Source organism: Colius striatus, chromosome 14 (assembly GCF_028858725.1).
Source record: "Colius striatus isolate bColStr4 chromosome 14, bColStr4.1.hap1, whole genome shotgun sequence".
In the NCBI taxonomy this organism is placed as follows: Eukaryota; Metazoa; Chordata; class Aves; order Coliiformes; family Coliidae; genus Colius; species Colius striatus.
In genome coordinates this window covers 21,167,609-21,189,914 of record NC_084772.1, presented here as the reverse complement: position 1 = coordinate 21,189,914, position 22,306 = coordinate 21,167,609, and the positions used below count along the sequence as shown (strand labels likewise).

The following is a 22,306-nucleotide window of genomic DNA, read 5'->3' as shown; positions in this document are numbered from 1 at the left end:
GGGGCGAAAGGTGGAGACGCAGCTTTGCCTCATGGCAGGATGAAGCTTGGCCACTGTTTGGCCTTTTGACCAAAGAGAACAGGATTTAGCACCTGTTTTGCACCCACTTTATGGGGTGCACCCCTCCCAGGCAGACAGGCTCCCACCCAGCTCCCCCTGCATCTGCAGCAGATGAGGTGAAGGGACCCCACAGCTCATCCCCCACCAGGCCAGATGAGCCCAGAACTCCCAGGGGAAGCTGCCCCTGAACCTTTCCTCCCAGTTGGCTACTGGTTGGATACCGGGTGTGAAGCTGGGGGTGGGCTCAAGGGCAGAGGCCAGGGAGTGTGTTCCTCCCACACACAGCCACTCTTCCAACTCTTCAAGCAGCAAAGGCAGGACAGGGGGGAGATGAGATAAGCTGCACCCCATAGGGATGAGGAGGGGGACAGCAGCAGAGAAGAGAAAGGGAGAGACTGGTTATCAAAATACTTTATTTCAGGGAGATCCCTCAAAAAAAAAAACCCAGAAAGAAAGAAAGAGAGGAGAAAGAAAAACCCAGAGGACCCTCCTGGTTGGACAGACACCCCCAGAACAGCTTCAGGGCTCCTGCCCAGGCAACCAAAGCAAGCTGCTGCTGCAAAGAAAAGACAGGTCATTGTCCCAGTCGAGGCTTCAGTCAAGAATATAGATATATTTGTCGTTGCCGGTGTGGGGAGGGAGGGGGGAGGAGGTTTCGTTGCCAGCAGGTCACAGCAGAGGTCGGCTCTCTCCTTACACAGGATCTGCAACTGCAGCGCTGAGGACACTCGACACACAGCAGGGGCTCAACTAGGGGAATACAACGGGAGGCTCTAGCAAAGGGGGGAAGGGGAGGGGGGGCAGCGAGAGCAGCCGAAGGGGCTGGCGGCCCCGGGGGGCTGGGGAGTGGGGGCAGAGCCCCCCTGGCCCTGGGGAGCCGGGGCGAGGCGGTGCCAGGCGGCTGCTGGCAGCACCCCCCGGGGGTGGGTGGTGGGGTGAGGTGTTGCCAGGCGGCTCCGCGGGCAGCGGCTCCCCGGGGCTGGGGCTGGGGGGGGCTGGTGTTGGGGGCTTTGTGTGTCTGGTTGGTTTTTGTTTAGTTTTCTTTCCTGTAAAAAGAACCGCAGCCAAAAGAAGACAAAAACTGCAAAATGCACCGGGCTGCTGGGCACTGTTTATAAAAACAGGGACAGTCCGAGGGCTGGGCTCACGAGGCCTTGCCGGGGATCTTGGCCCGTTTGCGGGCGATGGCGTCTTCCACGGCCTTGAGCTGCTTGAGCAGCTCCTCCCGCCGGGACAGGGTGCTGGCCTTGCCCCCCTTGGCCCCCCCCGGGCCCGGCTCCGGCGCTTTGCCCGGGACACTCGTCACTTTGCTGCTCTTGGACTGAGGCGAGAGCTGCCGCTTCCTGGCAGGGGAGAGAGGAGAGGAGAGGAACCACAGTCACAGAGTGTGGCTGGAGAAGCTCTCAGAGCCCCTGCAGACCCAGCCCTCCCTCACCCTGCCCAGCTCACCGCTCACCCACAGCCCTCAGCACCTCAGCCCCACACCTCTGGGGTCCCTCCAGGGCTGGGCACTCCCCCAGCTCCCTGGGCAGCCTGGCACAGGGGCTGACACCCCTCTCAGGGAAACAGTTCTGCCTCAACTCCAATCTCAATCTCCCCTGGGGCAACCTGAGCCCATTTCCTCTTGTCCTGTCACTTGGGAGCAGAGCCTGACCCCCAGCTCCCTGCAGCCTCCTGTCAGGGAGTGTCAGAGAGGGCTTCTGTCGCCCCTCAGCCTCCTCTTCTCCAGGCTCAACACCTCCATTCCCTCAGCTGCTCCTGAGGGCAGAGGGGGGTGAGGAGGAACTCACCAGCAGCACCAGTGTGCTGGAAACAAACCCTCTTCCCACCATATCCCTGTAGAGAGGAGGATGAGGGTGCTGTGACCAGGAAGCAGAGGGGCATCAGGAGCCTGCTGGGGTTTGGTGGTGTCATCATCTCAGTAGCTCACTGAGGGCATGGGCTGGGCCTTGGCTGCCTTGTTCCAGGCCTTGGCTGGCTCACCCCAACAACTCAGACCACTGGGGAAAGCCTGGGCTGCTGATGGTGCTGGGGGTGTGAGTCACTGTCCCCTCTGTCACACCACCCACACTGTGTCCTACCATACCAGAGAGGAGCAGGGCTGTGCAGGTGTGACCCAACAAGTGCCCTAGAAAACCCCAGTGTATCTGTAACCACCTCCTGCCAGGGCACAGGGCACATCAACCCCCACTGTGACACCCCCAACCCAGAGAGCAGCTGCTGGGGGGGAGTCAAGCACTAAGGATGTGATCAATGCCACTCTGCAGAGGTTGAGCTTCATTTCTGCACCAAGTGCTGAGCACCTCTGGCTCCTGCCCAGGGAGCTTTGCCTCCTTCCTCTCACTCTGCCTCCACAGCAACTGGAAACCACAGCCAGGGAGCCTCAGGGCTGCCTGAGAGGAGTGACCCAAGGGCTGGAGAAGCCTGAGCCCCAGGAGGACGAGCAGGCACTGACCTGTCTGTCTGTGCAGGAGAAGGTTTCGGGTTCTGGCCCCTCTGTCGCTCTTGCTTGGGTGAAGAGAGTCTCCCCGTCGCCTTCCTGTCGCGAGAGCCTGTCAGGAGAAGACAAGGTGAGATGCTTCTGCTCATTGCCAGGGTCCAGGTGGCTGCCCTGCCTCCCACACCACCCTGGCAGCAGAACCATGCTCTGCTCAGAGCAGCCAGGCCTGGCCTGCAAAAGGCCAAGTCCAGCAGCAGCCAAGGAAGGGACCTGCCCCTGGGCATCCCGTCTTCAGGGAGAGCAAATAACCAGCCAAGGCTGTGCCCTGTGGTCAGCTGTGCAAAACACAGCCTGAGGGGAGTCAGGCCAGCCCCCTCCTCACCCTCCAGCTGCTGGATGAAGGCTCCTCCACTGTGCTTTTTTTAGGCTGAGTCAGTGCTCTGCTGGCAGACCATGAGGTCTGTGCACAACGGGGTACCTGAGCTGCTCCATGCTGGCCAGTTAATGGGGTGCACTGGGCCAGTGCAGCTCTGCCCCTTTTGGAGCCAACTCACAGGCATCATCCCGTGTTTATGCAGCACAGACTGACCTGCTGTGCCCTGCCTCAACAAAGCTGCTGGGGGAGACTCAGTGAGGTGGGGAGCTCACTGGGGGCCTGCAGCAGCATTATCCAGCTTTGCTGTGGGGGGAGTCCCCAGCCACTGAGCACAGGATGGCCTCAAGTTGCTCCAGGGGAGGTTGAGGTTGGAGCTAAGGCAAAACTGTTTCCCTGAGAGGGGTGTCAGCCCCTGTGCCAGGCTGCCCAGGGAGCTGGGGGAGTGCCCAGCCCTGGAGGGATCCCAAAGCCCTGGAGCTGAGGTGCTGAGGGCTGTGGGTCAGTGCTGGGCTGGGCAGGGTGAGGGGAGGGCTGGGACTGCAGCAGCTTACAGGGCCTTTCCAACCCAAATGACTCTGTGATTCTATGTGAGACTTGGGGCACAAACCCCAACCAGCTTTGTGCAGGGATGCTGCAGAGTGGGCTGTGTGCCTGAGGGTGCACTGGTCCAAATCCCACTCAGCCATGAATCCTCTTGCCACAGGGCAGTGAGCCTGAGCTGCCCTCAGGGCTTGTGTCCCATTTGCCACTGCTTAGAAATGCTTTATAACCTACAGACAACAAAGGACATGCTCACAGCTGCCTCAGTGTGTCTCTAAATCCAGGCTGCTGTGCCAAGTCGGCCCGCTCACTTGTCTGCGGCACAGCAGCAGTTGTGAACTACATCCCAGTGAACTTCAACCTCACCCAGTCCCTTCCACACTGCCTTTGCAGGAGTTGAATGCAACCAGGCTATTAGCACAAGACAGTGTTTTTTCCCCCTCTGGCTGGCACCCAGAGTCAACAAGATACACCTACAGCTGAGACAGCAGGGAAAACAACATCACGTGGCAGCGCTGGCTCCCGCGTCAAAACCCGGCACCTCTGGCTGACAACTCCCCCCCTCCCTGTGTTTTTCAGCACAGGCTGAAGTGGCATTTAGGTCCCTGCCTATCCACTTTGGTTCTCCAAGGTGCTCACGCTGCTGCTGAGGATTCAGAGAACACTTGGAAAGCCTGTGCCTGTCTGAACACATGGGGCAGATGAGACTGTCACCCACGAGTGGGGAAACGGGCTCGTTTCACAGGCCGGGCGACCCGGCCAAGTGTTGCAGCCTGTGCTCCCTTCCTAAGCACTGCCACCAGCCTTTCCCTCTGGAGGACTGAGATCCAAAACCACAAGAGCCCAGGATACAGCGAGGGAAAGCCCTACAGCTTCCACAGCCACATCCACAGCCATCCCAAGAGGGGAGGCGGCTGCTGTGGGCTGAGTGTGACGATCACACTGCGGCTCCAAAGCAAAGGCTTGGGGAGGGGTATTTTTTTCTGCCCTTAGTTTTGGGGTTTTTGCAGTGGAGTTACACAGACACAGTGGAGCCAAAATCCTTGCAATGTGCACCACAAGACAGCTAAGGCAAGGCTGGGTTTGGCCTGCCCAGGGCTGACCTCACCTGTCTTACTTCACACACCGGAGCGTCTCACCTCCACCGTTCATCCGCCCGCGTTATCTGCTGGCAGATCACACACTCCGAGGCTCTGGGAGGATGTGTGCCTGCAATTAACCTCTCCAGCGAGGGGACTCTTGCAAGCAGAGGCTTTCACAGGAATATTTGTTGCTGGAACACTGCCTTGAGGGGACAGAGCAGGAGCCCAGCCAGGCTGGGAGTCCCCGAGATGCTGTCCCCTGGGATGCTGATGTCTCACCTCTGTCAGGTGACAGGTTGGCCCGTTTGGCTGGAGGAGAGGACGGCCTGTCTTTGTCTGCTGGCTCATATCTCTTCCTGCTTCCTTTGTCACCTGCCTGAAATGGAATTAAAACAGACAAATGGAGCTGAGCAGACACATCCTGCCCTAGGAACTTGGCCCTGCCTTAGCAGGGGCGTTGGACTTGATCTCTACAAGTCCCTTCCAATCCTTGCTATGCTGTGATTTCCCCCCGGGGAGGGGGGCAGACAGAGGTGTTCCCTGCAACAGGTGCCCATGATGCACATCACTGGTCCCACAGAACTGCCCCCACACTGCATGCTCTGGCACTGGGACTCATGCTGCTTTCACCTCATTACTGTCAGAAGGAGGAAAACAGCAGCATTTTGTAGTTGCTTTTCCCCAGCACCAGGGATAGCAAATGCCAGGGAGGCACGTGGGGCTGTGCCTTCCTCCAGGAGCAGCTCTGTGCAGTGGCAAGCTCCTCCCCACAGAGCATGCCTCACAGCCTCCAAAGGCACCTCACAGCACAGCACAGGGAAGTAAAGAAAACTGTGGCCTCAGACTGCAGTGGGGAATTTGGACTCTCAGGAAGAGAAAAGACATTAAAGACTTCAAAAACAGGAACCCACCCACCTGAGTGGGGCCAACACCCTGCTCTGGCTCAGCACCCCACGAGGCTCAGCTCTCCCACATGATCTGGATGCTGAGGGCACCCAAGTAGGGCATCAGGCTCAGGTGTAAAGGGGAAAGAGGCAGGTTGCCCGTGGCCAGCAGCCGGGGAGCTGAGGCAAGAGCCACTTTTACCTCCTGACTCAGTTAGTGACTCGTCAGCAGCTGGCAGGGGGCGGGCAGGGGGAGGGAGCTGGGGAGTGTGGGGAGCATGCCTTCCCTGGGCAAGGCCCCACAGCACATGTGGGACTGGCTGCAGCCTTCGAGAAAGCGGGGAAGAGCCCTTGAAGCTGCCAGCAGGAATGTGCCCCAGGGCAGCCGCCAACACAGTCCCAAACTCAAGCCACCACAGGGTGTGTGTGCTGCCAGACTGGTTCTGGTTGGCCTCCTTCAATCCCAGCTGCAGACCTACCTGGCTGAGCTCACCCTGACAGCCTGGAGCTCCCCCTTCCCAGCAGCCAGCCCCCCCTGCACCGAGGGACTCGCCCCCAACCCCACCTCTCACCTTATTCAAGAGAGTCAGTTTGATCTCTTTGTGGGCGCTGAAGCCACCCTGCTGAGACTGGGGGGCTGAGGGCTGCTGGGTCTGGAGGAGCTGCTGTGATTTGCTCCCCTGGGTGGGCTTGGCTGATTTCAGGAGCTGAGTGGGCACATCTCGTTTCCTCTTCTCCTCTTTAGCACTATCTTCTTTTTTTGACTTTCCTGTTGAAACCGGAGAGCAGATGCAGTGACTTGGCAACCCATTCCTCTCACTGCCCTCCCCTTTGGGTAGGCTGAGAGGATGCTGCTCCAGGCACTGAAGCAGCCCACACCAGTGGGGCACAGCACGTGGCCCCGAGGGTAAGAGACTCAGGAAACCAGAGTTTCCAGAGAGAGGATGCTTAATGTGAAAGATCAAGAACAGAAAGCTTCGTGCTGACAACTCTGCTATGGTCTAAGCAGAGGAAGAGCAATGTGACACTCATGATTTGACATCACCTTGCAAGGGTGAGAGGGGGCGTCAGGCAGAAGCCCCAGGCAGCAAAAGGCACCTCTACAGCCAGAGACACGTGAATAGGAGGATGTGAATATGTATTTGGCTCCAGAGCCTGTCTCCCTCCATGGTCTCACCCTCCTCCAGTGAAGCCTCTGGGCTTCCTGAGCCTACAGCAGCTGCAAGAACCAGCCCTCACCCAACAATCTTCCCGGAGCCCATAGCACCACCAAACGAGCTCTATAGATCTCTGCTTCCACCCCCTCCCCTCCCTCCCTTTTCCCAGGACCCCTTGAAGAAGAAAATGCCAAACCAGGTACCTCTACCTTTCTTCTGCTGCGCTGGGGTGGGGGATCTGGAGCTGGCCGAGGAGACGGGGCTGGCCAGGTCCGCGTACATGTCCTCGGAGTCGGCGCTGCGCACCGAGCTGCTGCTGGACGAGGCACTGGACACGGAGGAGACGCTGCTCACGCTCAGGGACCTGGGGAGAGCCAACAGCCCCTTACAGCCAGGGATGCCAGGAGGCAGATGCCCCTGTGTCACTCCCCCTGCGCGGCTGGGACAGCAGAAAGCTGCTGCGGCGGGGGAGAAGCAGGGAGAGGCAAAGGCTGTGTCTCCCGAGACACAGACGGGCAGGAAACATCCCAAACGAGTGAGGTGCGAGTCTGGAACATCCTGTTTATGAATAAACAGGATTAAGGCAACATGTCAACAGGTCACTGTTCCCCCAGGTAAACAAAGAGTGAAAGCAGGGCGTGCGCCGCCGCAGACGGGTCAGTGCTAGGGCTCGGGTCAGTGCTAGGGCTCGGCTCAAGGTGTTTGTTGTGTGGCACACGTTTATTCATGGAGGCTTTGAGTCCTGCAGCCCACAGCTTCTGCCCAGCTCCCCAGGGTACAGGAGAGCCCAGCTGCTTGTTTTGAGGATGCAGAGAGGGATAATGACAGGGAAGGTGCCTGGGAGATGACTATCTTCTAACAGTGCCTTACGATGGCAATCTCCTAATGGATTCCTGCCATTAAAAAAAGGTCAGACAATCATTACAGTCATTGCAGGAAGACTTTCTACTTAGAAAGGCAGCAGACAAAAAACACAGGAGCACCCACGAGGCTTCCCTGCAGGGGCACACGGCTCCATGGGAGCAGCTCCCACGACCCCAGTTGGCTGGCACCACAGCCCTCTAGCTGCAGGAGGATCCAGGCAGCCTCTGCAGCAGGTTCTGCAGGGGACACGCTGACTCCTGCTCTCCTGCAGCTGCCCTGCCAGCAGGGCTCCAGCTGGCTCGCTGGAAGCCAACCCACATCTGACCCCGAGGGGCTGAGGCAGCTTCAGCACAGACCAGCCCTGGAATGAGCTGCAAAGTCTCTGCCCGCTGGCATCCTGACAGAGGTGGGTTTTGAGAGGCTGCGTGGACTGTTGCAACGGTGATTGGATGAGCCAGAAACTCCTTCTCCAGGAAAGCTCTTGACCACGAGGTTGTGACAGCAAATCTGGGTTGGTACAGACCGTGTTTCCCACGCTTCCTCCTTTTCAGCGAGCACAGCCCCGCTGCCATGCGAGCAACACCTCTGGGAAGTTTTGCCCATCTTCTCAAGCCCCACAGGGCTGGAGGCAGCAGCCAGAGGCAGCGTGGCCCAGCGCTCTCTGAGCCTCTTGCATCACCCCCTGCCTGGTGTGATGAACGTGACAAGCACGTAGTAAACAAGTCTGGATTTCCGTAAAACAAGGCGGACGTTGAAGCTGGGAGTTTCGGAGCTCAGCTGTGTGAGCTGCTGCTGCCCAGAGCCAAGTGCTGCCTCATCCAGGAGTTTTACACTACTGGTCTGCTCTGAGACCTGTGCCACAGGGAAGAGCTGTGTTTCAGAGCTGCCTGTGAGGTTTCAGGGGTTCCCGTGTGCGAACGGATGAGAAGAAGCAAACCCCAAGTGAAGGACTTGAAAGAGGTTTTATTTCACGGCTCTTTACTGGAGGGAGGTGTCTGTTTACAAATCCCACAGCCTAGCAGCCATATAACTATTCACTTGGGGTTAAACACAAAGGGAACTGGCTGTGCAACTTTGCCAGCAAAGGGAAATTATCATCAGCTGGGTCTTTTGGGCATTTAGTGACCGAGCTCTCCTGACAGGCCCAGCACCTTCCCTGGGGACAGCAGGAGCCAGAGGGAGAGCTGCCCAAGAGCCAAGCTCTGTAGCCCAAAACTGGTAACTTGAGGATGTGGGATCAGTGTGGCCACAGGACGTGGTTTAGCCACAGCTGAGATAAAAACGAGCAGTCTGGCACACATGAGAGAAGGGCAGAGGCTGTACCTGGATTTCCTGGAGCCAGATGGGGAGTGGGAGACTGAGGCAGACGATGACCTGGAATGAGATCTGGAGAGAGACCGAGACAAGGACCTGGAGCGGGAGCTGGAGCCGCTGTAGCTGCTGGCGCTGCCGCTGATGCTGCCGCTGATGGTCCTCCTGCAAGACACCAAAGCACAGCCTCACCTCGCTGCCTTCCCCAGGGAACAGGGACACAGGCATCTGCCTAAGGGCTGTGTGAGCATGAAGCTGCTGTCCTGTGTTTGTGTAAGAGACTGGTGCTTTGCAAAGGGCACTGTTCCAGATGTTTCTCTCCCCCTCATGTTCCCAGTCTGGAGGAAGCAGCCGTTTTCTGAACGGGAGCTGTTCTATGCAAGACTGGATCGTGCTAAAGGAAACCAGGCAAAAGGCACCTTAATCCTGTGCTGATACCTGTAGGAGCAAATGCTGCCTACACTGTGGGACTGCTTTGTACTTCAGGCTTTACACACACCCCTTTTTTTGTGGTTTAACTCCCGCTGGCAACTGCTGCCCCAAGCAGCACCTCACCCACCCTCCCACCAGTGGGACAGAGGGGAGAATCAGGGCAGAAAGTAAACCTTGTGGGCTGGGATGAGGATAGTTCACTAACTGCAATAAAATATGATAATGAAAGGATCTGTAGTGCTACTTCCAATAGCAATGGAAAGGAATATGACAAGGAGAGAAACAAAACCCAAGAGGAGACAAGTGATGGCCAACGCAGTCACTCACCGCCCCTGACCGATGCCCCAGCAGCAACCTGCCCCTCCCCACCAGCTCCCCCCAGTTTATATACTGGGCATGACATCCTGCAGTATGGCATACCCCTGGTTAGCTGGGGTCAGCTGTGCTGGCCATGCTCCCTCCCAGATTCTTGTGCCCCTCCTCGCTGGCAGAGCATGGGAAACTGAAAAGTCCTTCACTCAGGATAAGCGCCACTTAGCAACAACTACACCATCAGTGTGTTATCAGCTCTCTCCTCCCACCAGTCCCAAAACACAGCACTGGATCAGCTGCTAGGAAGGAAAAGAAACTCTATCCCAGACAAAACCAGGACACTAACATACCAGTTGTAACATAAATAGAGCTGCTTTGTCCTTTGCACAGCGGGGAGAGCGTAGGGCAGGGGGGGCTGTGTAAGTACAAGCATGAAAAACCTCCCCAAATGCCAAGATTGGAATAAAGAAATAAGGGAAGGTGGCTAAGGGCAGCTGAGATTATTCCTAACTAGTTAAAGGGAAATGGAAACTAGAACTGACAGAGTTTCTAGACAAAAGGAACTGTCATGATCAGTTTTCAGCTATGGAGAAAACTGCTCCTTTTTTTTAAAGGACAAACAGGACATCTAATCCCATGCAAAGCTCAGAACTGATTTGGGATGTTTCTGAGAACCCCAACGTGAAACAGACTTACAGCCACCTTCAAAACACACTGATAAAAGCAGGATTCAATGAGCCAAAACCCCACATATGCCTTAATGCAGGCACAACACACTCTCCCTCTCCTCGTGTGCTCATAAAACAGCCCTTTCTAGTAAATGCATTTCTTAGATGCCAAGCTACTGCTTCCAGACACCAGACACAAGGGTACTGCCCTGCAATTGCAAAGCTTCTAACATAAGAAGAATGCACAAAGAATTTCAGCTGTGCATAGCTGAAACCAGGTGTTCATTCAGTGTCATCCTTGACTCCTCTTTCGCAGCCCATTTAGCCTTCTTTCCGTTTTAGCATCAAAATCCTTTTCTCCTTTCTGTTCACTTCCTTGGACAACCTGTCCCTTCTTCCTCTGTATAAATTTGAATATCTTCTTCAAACCCTTTCCCATGTTTTTAACAAAGGGTCTCACCTCATGTCTAAACTGAAACCCCCAAAACACCTCCCCATCCCCCAGTATCACAGACTACAGCTGATAAACCGATTTAGATACAGACTCCTTGTTTGAAAACCATCAGAAGCCTCTCTCCTTTCAAATGCAAAAGGAGGAGAAAGCCAATAAAAACAGTTGGAGGACAGGCACAAAACACAGCTCTCAGATGTGCCTGGTTCTGCACTGCAGACCCATTTTGAGTATCCTGCCTCCTTCATCCCTCAAACCAGCCTTCAGAGGCAGGAGCCACTTGCTGTGAGGAGTCCTTCACATTCATCCCCAAATCCTTCCCTCTCTTCCCAGCTCCTTTTTAAAGGAGAAATGGATTTCTCCTTTAATACCGAGGAGCCCTTTGGAGCAGTTAATCCTGAGAGGAACCCAGGATGTGCTCTGTCTTCCAGGAGCTCCTGCCTCCCTCCAGCCCCCAGCCTCCTCACCTCCTGGGTGGAGTCCTGGTCTGACGCTCCTTCCTCCTCGCCTCTCGATTATCCCCTGCTTTGGCTGCCTCTGCTGCAGTTGTTGTGATTTTAGTGAGTGGCTGAGGGACTGGGAGGGCAGCTAGTTTCTTCACAGACTTTTCACTACAAAAGATGTAAAGTTTCAAGTGATTGATCACACCCAGCAGATAGAGACATTCACAGCTGTTGCTGACCGAGTGTGACATCCATACGGTTACTGGAGCTACACACACGTGGCTGTTCCACCAAAACACCCTCAAACAATACAGATTCCCCTAAAGGGATCTGTTTCCCATGTTCTAAATCAAGTCACCTGTTATTACACAGCAGTTTTGGAGACACTTGACTTGTAAACTAACTGATGAAGCAGCCTGTGTGGAACCACTGTCTCTTACCCGTTTAGTACTGGGCACTTTGAGCCAACGTGCTCACACCCACTTCAACTCTGCCAGCCAGGCTTCAGAACCACAATGCACACAGTTTTTGCACAAATACTCTTTTTCCTCACACAGCTCAGCAGAGTGCAGAGGAGCCTGTGTGTGTGAAAGCCCCTGAGACCCATGGATGGGCCCCACCATGGCAGCAGAACGCTACATGATGTTCTGGGGACTTGACCCCAGGAAAGGCTTTGGCTCTTCACCTCCTCATTTCTGGGCTCAGAGCACTCCAACCTCTGCTCAACATCCTCAGCACTGATGTCACAACTACTATGAACTGTGGAGGAGGCAGCTGTCTGTATACTAAAATAGAGATTGGTAATTCCTCCCCTTGTGCTTCAGAGTATCTGCATTCATGCCCTGAAGAACACGGGATTAAGTGCATACAATGTCAGGCAGCCAAACAATCCCCCTGCTACTGCAGGCTGCTGGGGTGTGTTTCCAAACCAGCACTGCAATGTGCACTAGAAGGGTGTAAAGACATGGCTGCAGGCAAACAATGTCTTTAAAGGGCTGAACCCTCTGACTTGAGAAGCCAATCCGCCCCTGCTGCCCCCCCAAAAGCAGGTCAGTGAGGTACAAGGAGTGGGGCAAAGGGCACTGTCCCATTTTCTGGAGAATTTGGGGGGATTCCCACAGTGGAAATGATTTGCAGGTCACTTTAAAAGAGGTGACATCACTGTGGTGTTGTGTCACCTTCCAACCTATCCATTATTTGTTATGCATTACAGGAGTTTGTGAAACAGCAACTTGAAGCATTTCAAAGAGCAGGAGCACTGCCATGATCTGCCAGAGTCCCTTCCACACCTACACTGCTGTTTTCACTAACAGCAGACGAGGCTGAACCATTTCTGTACCTTAAAGCTGTGCAGTAACTAAAGCCCCAGCAGAGGAATGAATGCAACTTTTCTTCCAGCTCCTGTAGAAACCTTTCTGCACACAGAGGATGTTTCAGTTGTACCTCCTGGATGTGTTTAGACACCGGTGTGTGCATGATGGGGGTCTCGATGCGATGCTGCTGTAGTGGTGGACTTGGTAGTGTTTGCTTAATGGCTGGGTTCTACCTGAAGGGTCTTTTCCAGCCTAAATGATCCTGTGAGTCTATGTAACACTGAAGGATGCCTGTCCAGCTTAACTTGGGTTTAGTAAGTGAAAGTGTCATCATTTAATTAAATCTGCCAAGCTATTCATTGCTTTATGTGGGTCACATTTTGCATCTTCCATTTCTTCCTTAAACTGCCACCCAGGTCAGAAGGGTCTGACTCAGGGATTAGGCTCCTTGTTGGAGCCTCTGCTGCACAGGTTACCAAAGGGGGGAAGGAAGCCTTACCCTTTACCAGCAGGTGCTAACAAGTCCCCTTTAGCCTTGGCGAGCGGCTTGTGTGGAGACGGCGTTGGAGAAGGAGAGGGCGAAGATGAGAAGGACCGTGACCTAGGAAAGAAGGACATGTCACAGCTCAGTCTCTGGGGCTGCAGAAGGCTTTGGGTGCATTTAGCCCCCATTCCCCTCCTTTGGCTAGAGCTGCATCCCAGGAACAAGTCCCTGTGGGTCTGAGCTTATCCTAGTTTTATATTTGGGCTCTGCTCAACAAAAGCAACTCCTGTCACCAGAGCTGTGGTAAAAGGAGAAAACAAAAGGAAGAAATAGGGCTGTCTGCAAGAGACATCCTCAGGTGTTCCACACCAGCACCTGAGGCTTCCTCAGTGCTCTCTGTATTCTCTCCTCAGGGAAAAGAGGCCTACAGGAAGGTGAGTGACTAGAGTTCAGTGTGATTTGTTTCAACCTGCTTTACATAACTCCTAGTGCAGTCCACAACCCTTTAAACAGCACAAACCCCCATAGTATCTTGGGAGAAAGACCCCTAAAATACACCTAACTGGATACCTGTCATCTCTGGAACACAGGGAGGAAAATCCCCAGATCAAGCAGAGTATATCAAAGCCAACAGATCAAAGGGCAAGAGGTGTTTCCTAAGCCCAGGGCTGACCAAGCCTCTTACACAACACAGTGCGAGCTGCTGTTAAGTGATTCACCCCACTGCCAAGACTGGAAGTACCCTTCCTGCAGCCTTCAGAGAGCCAGACCTCGGTGATGGGCTTTCTGAGGAACAGTTGGGGACTCGGGTTTTCCCAACCCTCCCACCTTCAGAGAGGGACACGGCAATCCCAGGGTCACCTGTGCCTGGCGCTGCCCTGCAAGGCACAGAGCTGAGATGGGCTGGGTGGGGGAAAGTCAGCCTGTTCCCCAAAAACACCTACGTGCTCGTGTCAAGATCAGCTCCCACTTGGGCCTTCCATCTCCAAAAGCCACAATGCACCCTCCCATCAACTGTGTGATCCACTCTGGGTGTCTGGGTGATTTCAGCTCTGAAGAGGTTCCTATCCAAGGAGCCAGTTCTCCTACTATGCATATTCCAGACTTGGGAAACTGTCTGCAGGGGCAAGGAAGTGGCAGAGTAATAACCATGCCTCTGTTTAATCAGCATGGGACACTGCATTTCTACTTTGAAGTGCCAGGACTATCACAAGACACAACTGCAGGGACTGCTTTAATAAAGAGAGGTGATTTGCCTCTTTAAATACAAATTCCAGAGCAACAGAAGAGAGATGCCAGTAACTTCTTCCAGCCATAGAATGCAAATGATGGAAACTTCCATCTCAGCCAGGCTCCTCCATCCTCCCAGCTACCACAGGCATGGGAAACAGCCCAGCCAGAACTGCACAGTGCTCGTGGGTGAGGGATAGAGGGGAGAGGAGGGGGTGGCTGACATATCTGCTTCACTCAACCACCAGCTGCTTGCAGTCTATCGTATTGCCCTGCTTCAGGGAAGTGGTTTGAGTGTTTTGTTTAAAAGGAAATAGTCAGCCCTTGAGAGCAGCAGCAAAAGTAGCTGTTATTGCTCTCAAATCCAAGGAGCCATTACCTGGACCTGCTGCCTGAGAAAGAGCTGTGTCTTGAAGAACGACTAGAGTACGAGCTGTAAGAAGATGATCTGGAACGAGAGCGTGAGGAACCTGAACCAGAATATGTGGATGAACGAGAAGAGGACCTGAAAGAAAACACAGTAAAATGTAGTGACTCTGGAGGAGTCCCCTGAGACCAAGGCCTGGTTTGCAGTACACTCTTCCTAAGTTCTCAAGCACTGCTCCAAAAGTTCCCTGCCTTCCCCTGGATGGTGTCCCAGGGCTACAGCCTCTCCTCAGCCCCCCCTTTTGTTTTAGAGAAGATCCCATTTCTGCTGCCTGCTTTGTGCCTTTGACAGGCTTCCCCTCTCCTTCAGCTAATGGCTTTCCATCCCTTTCTGAGAACCCTTCCACAGGGTTTTACGCCTTGTTCACCAGACAATGTCCTGATAGGCTGGGTCACACAGGTATGAGAAAACAGAGAAATCTCAGGTGCAGTGATCCCAGCAAGAAAAGATATCTACTTCAGGAGGGCTTTGGTTTATAGATCTCTATCTTCAACGCAGTGTGTTCCTCATTCCTCTCTGATACTTTCCCCCCCTCTTTTCAGGAGCTTCAAGTTCAAGCATTTAAAGAAAATGGATCCAGGTTCTGCCTCGACCATCCTCGATTCAAGGTGCTTCTTTCTTTCTCAGAGGTGGTTTTTTCTTCATACCCATTGCTTTCCCAGCTCCCCTGCAGCCCTCTAAGGCTCTGTCAAGCCTCCACAACCCCAGTTTTTCCCAGCAGCATGAGCACACTCTTCCTGGAGCAGCCTCACCTCGTGCCCTCAGCACTCCTGGAGTGAAGAGGCTGCAATTTTTACAGCTTCTAGCTCCCTCTGCTCCTCTTATGGTCAATCTTCATCTAGGTGAGCTCCAAATCCTCTGGAGAGCTTCCAAGTTAATTACCCTGAAGCATGTCTTTTCCAAGGGCCTGTCTTTCCTTACTCTTCATCACCTCACACCCACCAGGGGTTACACAACCCCTTGGGCTTCCACCTCACTACCTATATGCCGCAGCTGCTACTGAGTGGCGAGGCTTGGAACTGCCTTCCCAAAGCTCTCAAGATCTTCTACAGAGTCACACCACCTTCCCTGGCACACTCACAGGTGCCAGGCTCTCTGCCTTCACCCACCTTGAAGAGCCAGAAGCAGAAGCTGAAGAGGCGGAGGTTTTCCGGCGCCGGCGCGCGCGGCTGGGCGAGACGGACAAGCCCAGCTTCTTTTTGGGGGACTTGGATCGGCGCCAGGGATCCTTCCATTCATCTGCCCTCTTTGACTGAGTGGTGGTAATTGTGGTGGCCTCCTTCTCCTTCTTTGGTGGCTCAGGCTGACGGCTGGAAAACACAGAAGAGGAAAGAGATTGTTACTGGCTTTTTAACAGAGTGAGGCTAACAGAAACACGGGGACAGGAGAGCTCATGAGTTCATCCTTCACATCAGTATGAGGCTCTTCACCTCCCCTGCAAGACATTCAGCATCATCCTGGGGTGGGGAAGTGTTACAACAGCTGTCACTTTGGAAGTCTGTAGCTGCAAGTCCATCACAACAGCAGGACCTGTCAACTACTCCCTTGCCCTGACCAAGCGGTGAGGTACTAGCTGGTTTCAGCTCCAGCTCTCAGCCTCCAAGGAACACAAACAAGCACAAGAGAGAGGGAAAAGAACAGGGAAACCTGGTTGTTCTTATGTCAGGTAGCTAGAGCTGGAGGAACTCAAACCTGGCAGGCAGCCCCCAGGGCAATGAAAAGACTAAACACTGTAAGACTAAGGGCAGGCTTTGTGCAACTGAAACTCCTTCTCCACACAGCAAACGGCTGGAAACAACCAGCAGGCACTAAGAGAAGAGACTCAGCCTGAATCCTTCTCCTACAGCTCCCTTATCAGAACATCACTGTGTCACAAGCCTTGCCACAGCCAAGACACATAGATCTGATTACAAAGGGGACAGTTACCTCATCAACTGAGCATAAAGTAGTTCATAATGGCTGTTTTATCACCCTGTTGTTCTCTAGGTGCTTATAAACACCACCAAAGGTGCTCTCCAGTTGTTGACTAGTCAAGCTACACACCCTCTCTCTCATCCTTTCCCTCTTAAAGGCTCTACTTGTGTTTCCCTGGGTGGTGTTTTGGTTCTTTGGGCTTCTGTTCTCCACAATCTCTGCAAATGACTGAGAGCTAACTTTTCAGCACCTGCACTAGATAGTTCCTTAAGTAGTCCACGCTGAGTTTCTTCAGGCCTAGACTTTATTGCCTCTCTTATCTATGGGTGATGTAACTCGGGATTTTTCCTGACCCTTACTCTAATCTGCACGTGACTCTCCCCTTACCTGCTCATAACCTTCTCCCTCGGGTTTTAGGCAAAGTTTGGGCTTGCTTAAAGGTTTATGAAGTCCACCACACTCCATTTACATGTACAACAATGCATATACTCCATTTCTCAAAACAATGAACCCTCTCTTCCTGGGACTTGAGGGAGGAAAGGCACCTTCCATCCCTGGGTTCAGCCCTGTTAGTCACAAGGCTGAAGCAACCGCTCCCTACTGGACTTTCTCTGCCTCTTGTGATACAAAAAGTAACCTCCAAGTTTTCTAATAACTCTAAGGATTGAGTTTCTTGCCACAACACCTTTTCAACAGACAACAGGATAATTAGAGCTCTTTGTTAGCAGCCTGTTCTGCCCTTTGAAGGCTTCACTAGCCACCAAGAAGCCTCATCTGCTCCTTGCTTGGGCAGTACTGGAACAGTCTCAACAGTGTCAAGACTCCCACGGCCTCTCAGCTCTTCCCTGACTCCAGAACTAACAGACACTGACTTAAAAACTCTGCATTTTGTCCCACATCTATCTCAGTATATACAGAATGTTATGGTTGGAGAAACTCTTCTTTCATGTTTCACCTCTCCCCCGAATCTCCATCCAGCTTCAGAAGCGGGTGCTTATGTATCAGCACAGAAAGTTGCTGACCGCCCAGTGTGAGGCCCAAGCAGGGTTATGGCTCAGCATTATTCACCAGCATCACCACCCTTTCCAGCACTGCTCTGACATACACCATTTAACACAGCACATGTTCTTTGCCATGAGTTGGTCGAGTTTTCCATATGACAGCCACAACTACACCTGAGTCACTGTGGAGGAAGACTGTGATTTCTGAATATGGGCTTGAGATAGACTGGACCTGTTATTTACACTCTGGTAACACCAGTTGTAGCTGGGGTCAAGCTCTCATTCCAGCAGATGCAGCACAAAGTTATTCTGAAGCCATCTTTATCTTAAAGTTCAAAGCAGCTAAGTGCAAAGCAGGAAGAAGAAGAAGAAGGTTGGGAACAGCCTACAGGCTTTGCATCAAGCAGCAGGCTGAACAGCAGCAGAGGAGCCTACGGGAGCTGTTCATAGCTCATGAATAATGCTAGACTACATATGCAGGCTGCATGCTTTGGAAATCAGGGCTACTATTCTTTTGGCACAGCTGGGCTGAGAGGCAGTTCCACCTCAAGACCTGGATAAACCTGCTGAGAAGCTTTTCATTGCCATGTCCAAGGTGATAAACACGAAAGCCAACAAGTAACAAGTGACTTTGTCCCGTCACCAGGCTCAACTCTCTCCTGCAATGGTACACAAAGAAAAATCTCCTATAGATTTATTCCCTCTCTCCCCAAACCACCTTGCCCACATTCACATGCTGGGAGCTGGACCTCACGTGGGAACAACTTCCAGTGAACTCCACAACCTGGGCGCGAGCTTGGGGCAAAGATGACTGTGAAAGCAAATCTCATTGCTCGCACCTATTAGTGGGTCAGATGCAATTCTCTCTCCATGAAGTCACTTTCTGGAGGAAAGGGGTTCTTTTTCCCCACGAAAACCACAACAGAAAGCCTCATTTCTAGATATGCTTTGGCTTTTTGACTCAGCAACAAACACGTTACGGTGCCATAGCCAAGAAAGAAAGCCCATGCTCCCGTCAGGACAAAAAGCCTTTCCTCAAGAAGCCCTTGTGTGCCCAACAGGTAGCATCACCCAACAAACTTGCTCAGCTTCATACAAGGGGCTGGTATCTGATGCTGCTTGGCTTGTCTCCTCCAGTGGAATTCAGGAGTCAGAACTGAAAGTAAGCTGCAGCAAGAGCCAAGATCCTCACCACCCTCCTCAGCCTGACACCTCAGTCAGAGACAGGAGGAGCTGCACTACCAGATGCCAACAGCCCACGGAACAGTCGGGCTTGCAATCAGATTTACTCCCGAGTACCAACACCATGTACTCGCTGGGATGAAAGTGGAGGAAGCCACAAGGCTCAGAAAGGAAAGCCTGCTGAGGAGAGGCAGCAGGCAGCTGGATGCCAGCTCAGCTCAGGCAGGAAGGCTGCCCCAAACACAACAGCTGCTGCCAGCGCTGCGCTGATCCAGAGAAGGGGAAGGCTTTCTCCTCATTTTCACTCTTAGGACTGAGCAATTTTCCCCTTTTTGCCTCGTGCTGGAGCTGGTGCTTGTTGGAGCTCTCCATGGGCCAACTCAGCTCCTCAGCTGAACAGGGAGAGGGGGGAAAAGAAAAATATAGAGAAAAATATAGTAGTTTGCTGATGGGTCAGCGAGTCCAACCAGCCCATGGCAGGGCTTGAACAACCGCAGGAGCTGACCCACAGTGAACAGAGGAGGGAAGGAGAGAAGCAGAGGGGGTAAAAGAGACAAGACAGATGGATCATTTCCTTGCAGAGCCCTGAGGAGCAGCACCCTGCGTCAGCAGGGCAGGAGCAGGGTCTGCAGAGCTTCGCTGTTTCCGAAGCCCATTTGAACCTCAAAACGACGGAACGCTTCATTTTCCAGAAGGAACACGTTCATGCAGATTGGGCTGGAATTTAATTACAGCAATCAAGCGGAGAACTGAAGCTGAACGTGGCTTTGGCAGTGAGAGGAGGAACAAAGGCAGCTCCAGCTGGCAAAGCAAAGCACGGGGTAGGTCAGCCAGCTCCTGACCGCACACGCTCCGGCTCCCAAATAAACCCCGCTGGAAGCACGTCACTGAACTCGACAAGAATTTGGAAGGGGGGGGGGGGAAAGTGGAGCAGTGGAGCTCAAGTTTTCCTCCTCATGTATTATGCAAATGATGCTGAAGCATTTCTAATCTTCAGAGGGGAAAACAAGCTCGTCAGGGAAAGCGCTTCCTTCCTTCCCTCCTTCCTTCCTCCCCCCTCCCTGTGCGACGCGGCTCCCACAGGTAACGCAAACCTTATCACCCACAGCCACAGGTGACGTCAGCCTGGCTCCGGGGCTGCTGTTTTGGCTGGCAGTTACAGATCCATTTGCTGAAAGAGGAAAGTCCACTGATGATTTAAAGGCCTCTTTGCCTCTTGCAGGAAAGCAGCCGTTGCGTCAGCAGCGCCAGCGCGAGTTTTCCTGCGCCGCCAGTGGAATTTTCCAGAGGGAGCGGGCTCGAGGGACGGTGGGGAGCCATGTGCCAAGGCAGCTGTGAAGGGAGCTGAGCCTGCTGTGCAATCAACTCCAGCGGTGTGGCACACACACTGGAAGATTCCTCTCACCTCAGCGCAACAAAGTCACCGGTGTGGCTGGAGAGGGACCGCCACAGCTCCTGGAGCCACCTACGTGCGGCCACGATGGGAAACGCTGAAGCCTGGGGATGGTGCCCATTGATCTCAGGGGAATATTAGCAAAGGATAAGCTTTTCTCAAGAGGTTTCAATCTAAAGCAGAGTTATCAGGCACTTAAAAAAAAACCCAACCAGATTTCTTCAAAGCCTGATGGGGAGAGGCTTTGAAATTAAATAGTGGCGATACAATCTGAACGTACAGCATGAAATCATCACAGCAGGCAGATAAACATATCTGAGAGGGGATCTACCCTAAGGGCTGAGCATTTGACGCCTTGAGAGCCTCCTCTAAAGGAGAGGTACTCGTGCACAGTGCTTCTGCCCCAGTCCTTGCAATGCTTTAATAAAACCCAGTGTGGGAGATCTCTTCAGTAATTCCATCTCTGAAACGCCACAGAAAAACACATTCCTTGAGATCCACATCTGAGTCACTCGATGCCCTTCATCTTGATGGAGGGTTACGAAACCCTTCTCCTTCTACTGTGGAAGCGAAGGCAGAACCTCAAGAGCCACGAAGACTGAGGGAAACTCCCGTCAACAGAAGTGCTTTGGGGAGAACTTGGGTTTGCAGAGCAAGGTCTTTACCTTCCCAAGTGGACTGGGAGTGTGAAGGAGAGCAGAGATGTCTAAGCAGGTTCCACTGCTCCCTCTGGAAGCCATGCCACACAAAACGGGGATGTAAGCAAGTTGTGACGTTTGTCACTGCAGTGTGGGCACGTAGAGCATGAAGGACCACAGGGCACGTGCTGTGGGAGGAACAGAGGTCCAGCTCCTGCCATGAACCCTGTTTCAGCCTGGGAAACACAATGACCTGGTGCCATTTGTTTCTCTTAACTCACTTGCACTCCAAGAAGCCATCCTGGAAAAGTGCAGACACCTGGAAAGAACATCTGTGCCTCCAGACAGGGCCTGCTTTCCCCCCTCAGTGACGTCCCATGGGTGTAAGGCTAATACAGAGAGCTCCACGGTCTTATCAGTGCCTGACTCAAAACCACAGAGAGCACATGGCTGTCTATCCTGCCTGCTCTTCCTTCTGCAGCAGGACAACAGGAACAAACAGAAGACTTAAGAAAGAGGCAACATTTCCACAGGGAAAACTAAGAGAAGACAAAATCCACCGTGCTGTGGCACTGTCCTTACCCAACAGGCTGAGATGTCATTACTGAGCCTGCTGAAACGCTCAGACTCTATTTGAGCAACAGCTGCTTTCCTACAGAGCCCCTACACCCATCGAGCAGATTCATCCAGAGGCATGGGGAGACCACCAGAAGCTGCTGGGAAAGATGATGATAACCCAGGAACACTTAGAATCACAGATTCTTCCTCAAGTTCAGTTGCTTTGTGATCACACACACACACAAGCATGAATCACTCCATTTGCATTCCCTCACTTTTGCCACTCCTTTATCTAATCAACCTCATTCCAACACTTTATGACTTGCAAGCCCTGGGTAACCTGCACTCGTTGATTTTTAGACTCCAGGTTATCCAGTTCAGTGTTGTGCTCACCCCAGAGATTAACAAGCATCTATTACAAAGTCAACTTGAACTAGCTTGAAATAAAACAGTGCAGGGGTGAGCTCCACCAAGGGAACACAGAACCTTTTGTCCCAGGGTCTGCAGCATTACCCAGCATCTCACAAGGAAAGGTGACTGCCACCTCAACAGAGGCTGGGAAGCAGCATGACACTCCTTGCTGGAAGGGTTTCTAGAAAGGCTTTACCCTTTGTACACAATAGTTGCCCTTTCTGTCATTGCTGTTAATTTTCAGAGTGTCCCTGCTTGCAGGTGTTATTTTTGTTGGTTAATGGCTGCATAAGTACACTCCATCAATAGCCTTTAGCCCAGCTGAACAAAACTTCCTTCCAAAAAAAGACTGTTGTGTGTGCAATAATCACAGGACAGTTTACCAGGACACTGTGTCTTCCTGACAGCTTCTGAGCTGCTGGCACCTCCTGTCCAGACTCTGGGACATCTGAGGACAATACCTCACACACACCCCACCTCACAACACCTCCTCCTCATCTCACTTGGCACCAGCACCCCATGGATTTTGGGGTCTGTATCATGCCCAGGGAGGGTGTGGAGGCTCCTCTGGAGGTCTTCAAAACCCTCCTGGACACGTTCCTGTGTGACCTGGTCTAGGTGGAACCTGCTTTAGCAGGGAGGTTGGACTGGATGATGTCTAAAGGTCCCTCCCAACCCCCACGATGCTGTGATTCTATGGGCTCAGGCCAAACTTGGACAAACTTCCTTGAGAAG

The 22,306-nt window shown here is 53.2% G+C and overlaps 1 protein-coding gene across 11 annotated transcripts in view; it reads right to left on the bottom strand.

Moving 5' to 3' along the window:
- Positions 1–456: 456 nt before the first annotated feature.
- Positions 457–22,306, bottom strand: part of ZC3H18 (zinc finger CCCH-type containing 18) — a 50,742-nt gene continuing 28,892 nt past the window's right edge. For 7 of the 11 annotated variants that reach the window (XM_062007131.1, XM_062007124.1, XM_062007127.1 and 4 more), the window contains 10 exons: positions 15,584–15,784; positions 14,427–14,552; positions 12,833–12,934; positions 11,045–11,188; positions 8,727–8,879; positions 6,743–6,903; positions 5,955–6,151; positions 4,778–4,874; positions 2,516–2,612; positions 457–1,403 (listed from right to left, as the gene is read on the bottom strand). In XM_062007131.1, coding sequence (XP_061863115.1) covers positions 1,205–1,403; positions 2,516–2,612; positions 4,778–4,874; positions 5,955–6,151; positions 6,743–6,903; positions 8,727–8,879; positions 11,045–11,188; positions 12,833–12,934; positions 14,427–14,552; positions 15,584–15,784 — 1,477 coding nt within the window. In that variant the 3' untranslated portion in view covers positions 457–1,204. Of the gene's footprint in view, positions 1,404–2,515; positions 2,613–4,524; positions 4,875–5,954; positions 6,152–6,742; positions 6,904–8,726; positions 8,880–11,044; positions 11,189–12,832; positions 12,935–14,426; positions 14,553–15,583; positions 15,785–22,306 lie in introns of those variants that run through there. The other 4 variants (XM_062007125.1, XM_062007128.1, XR_009819713.1 and 1 more) reach the window with 3 other exon arrangements.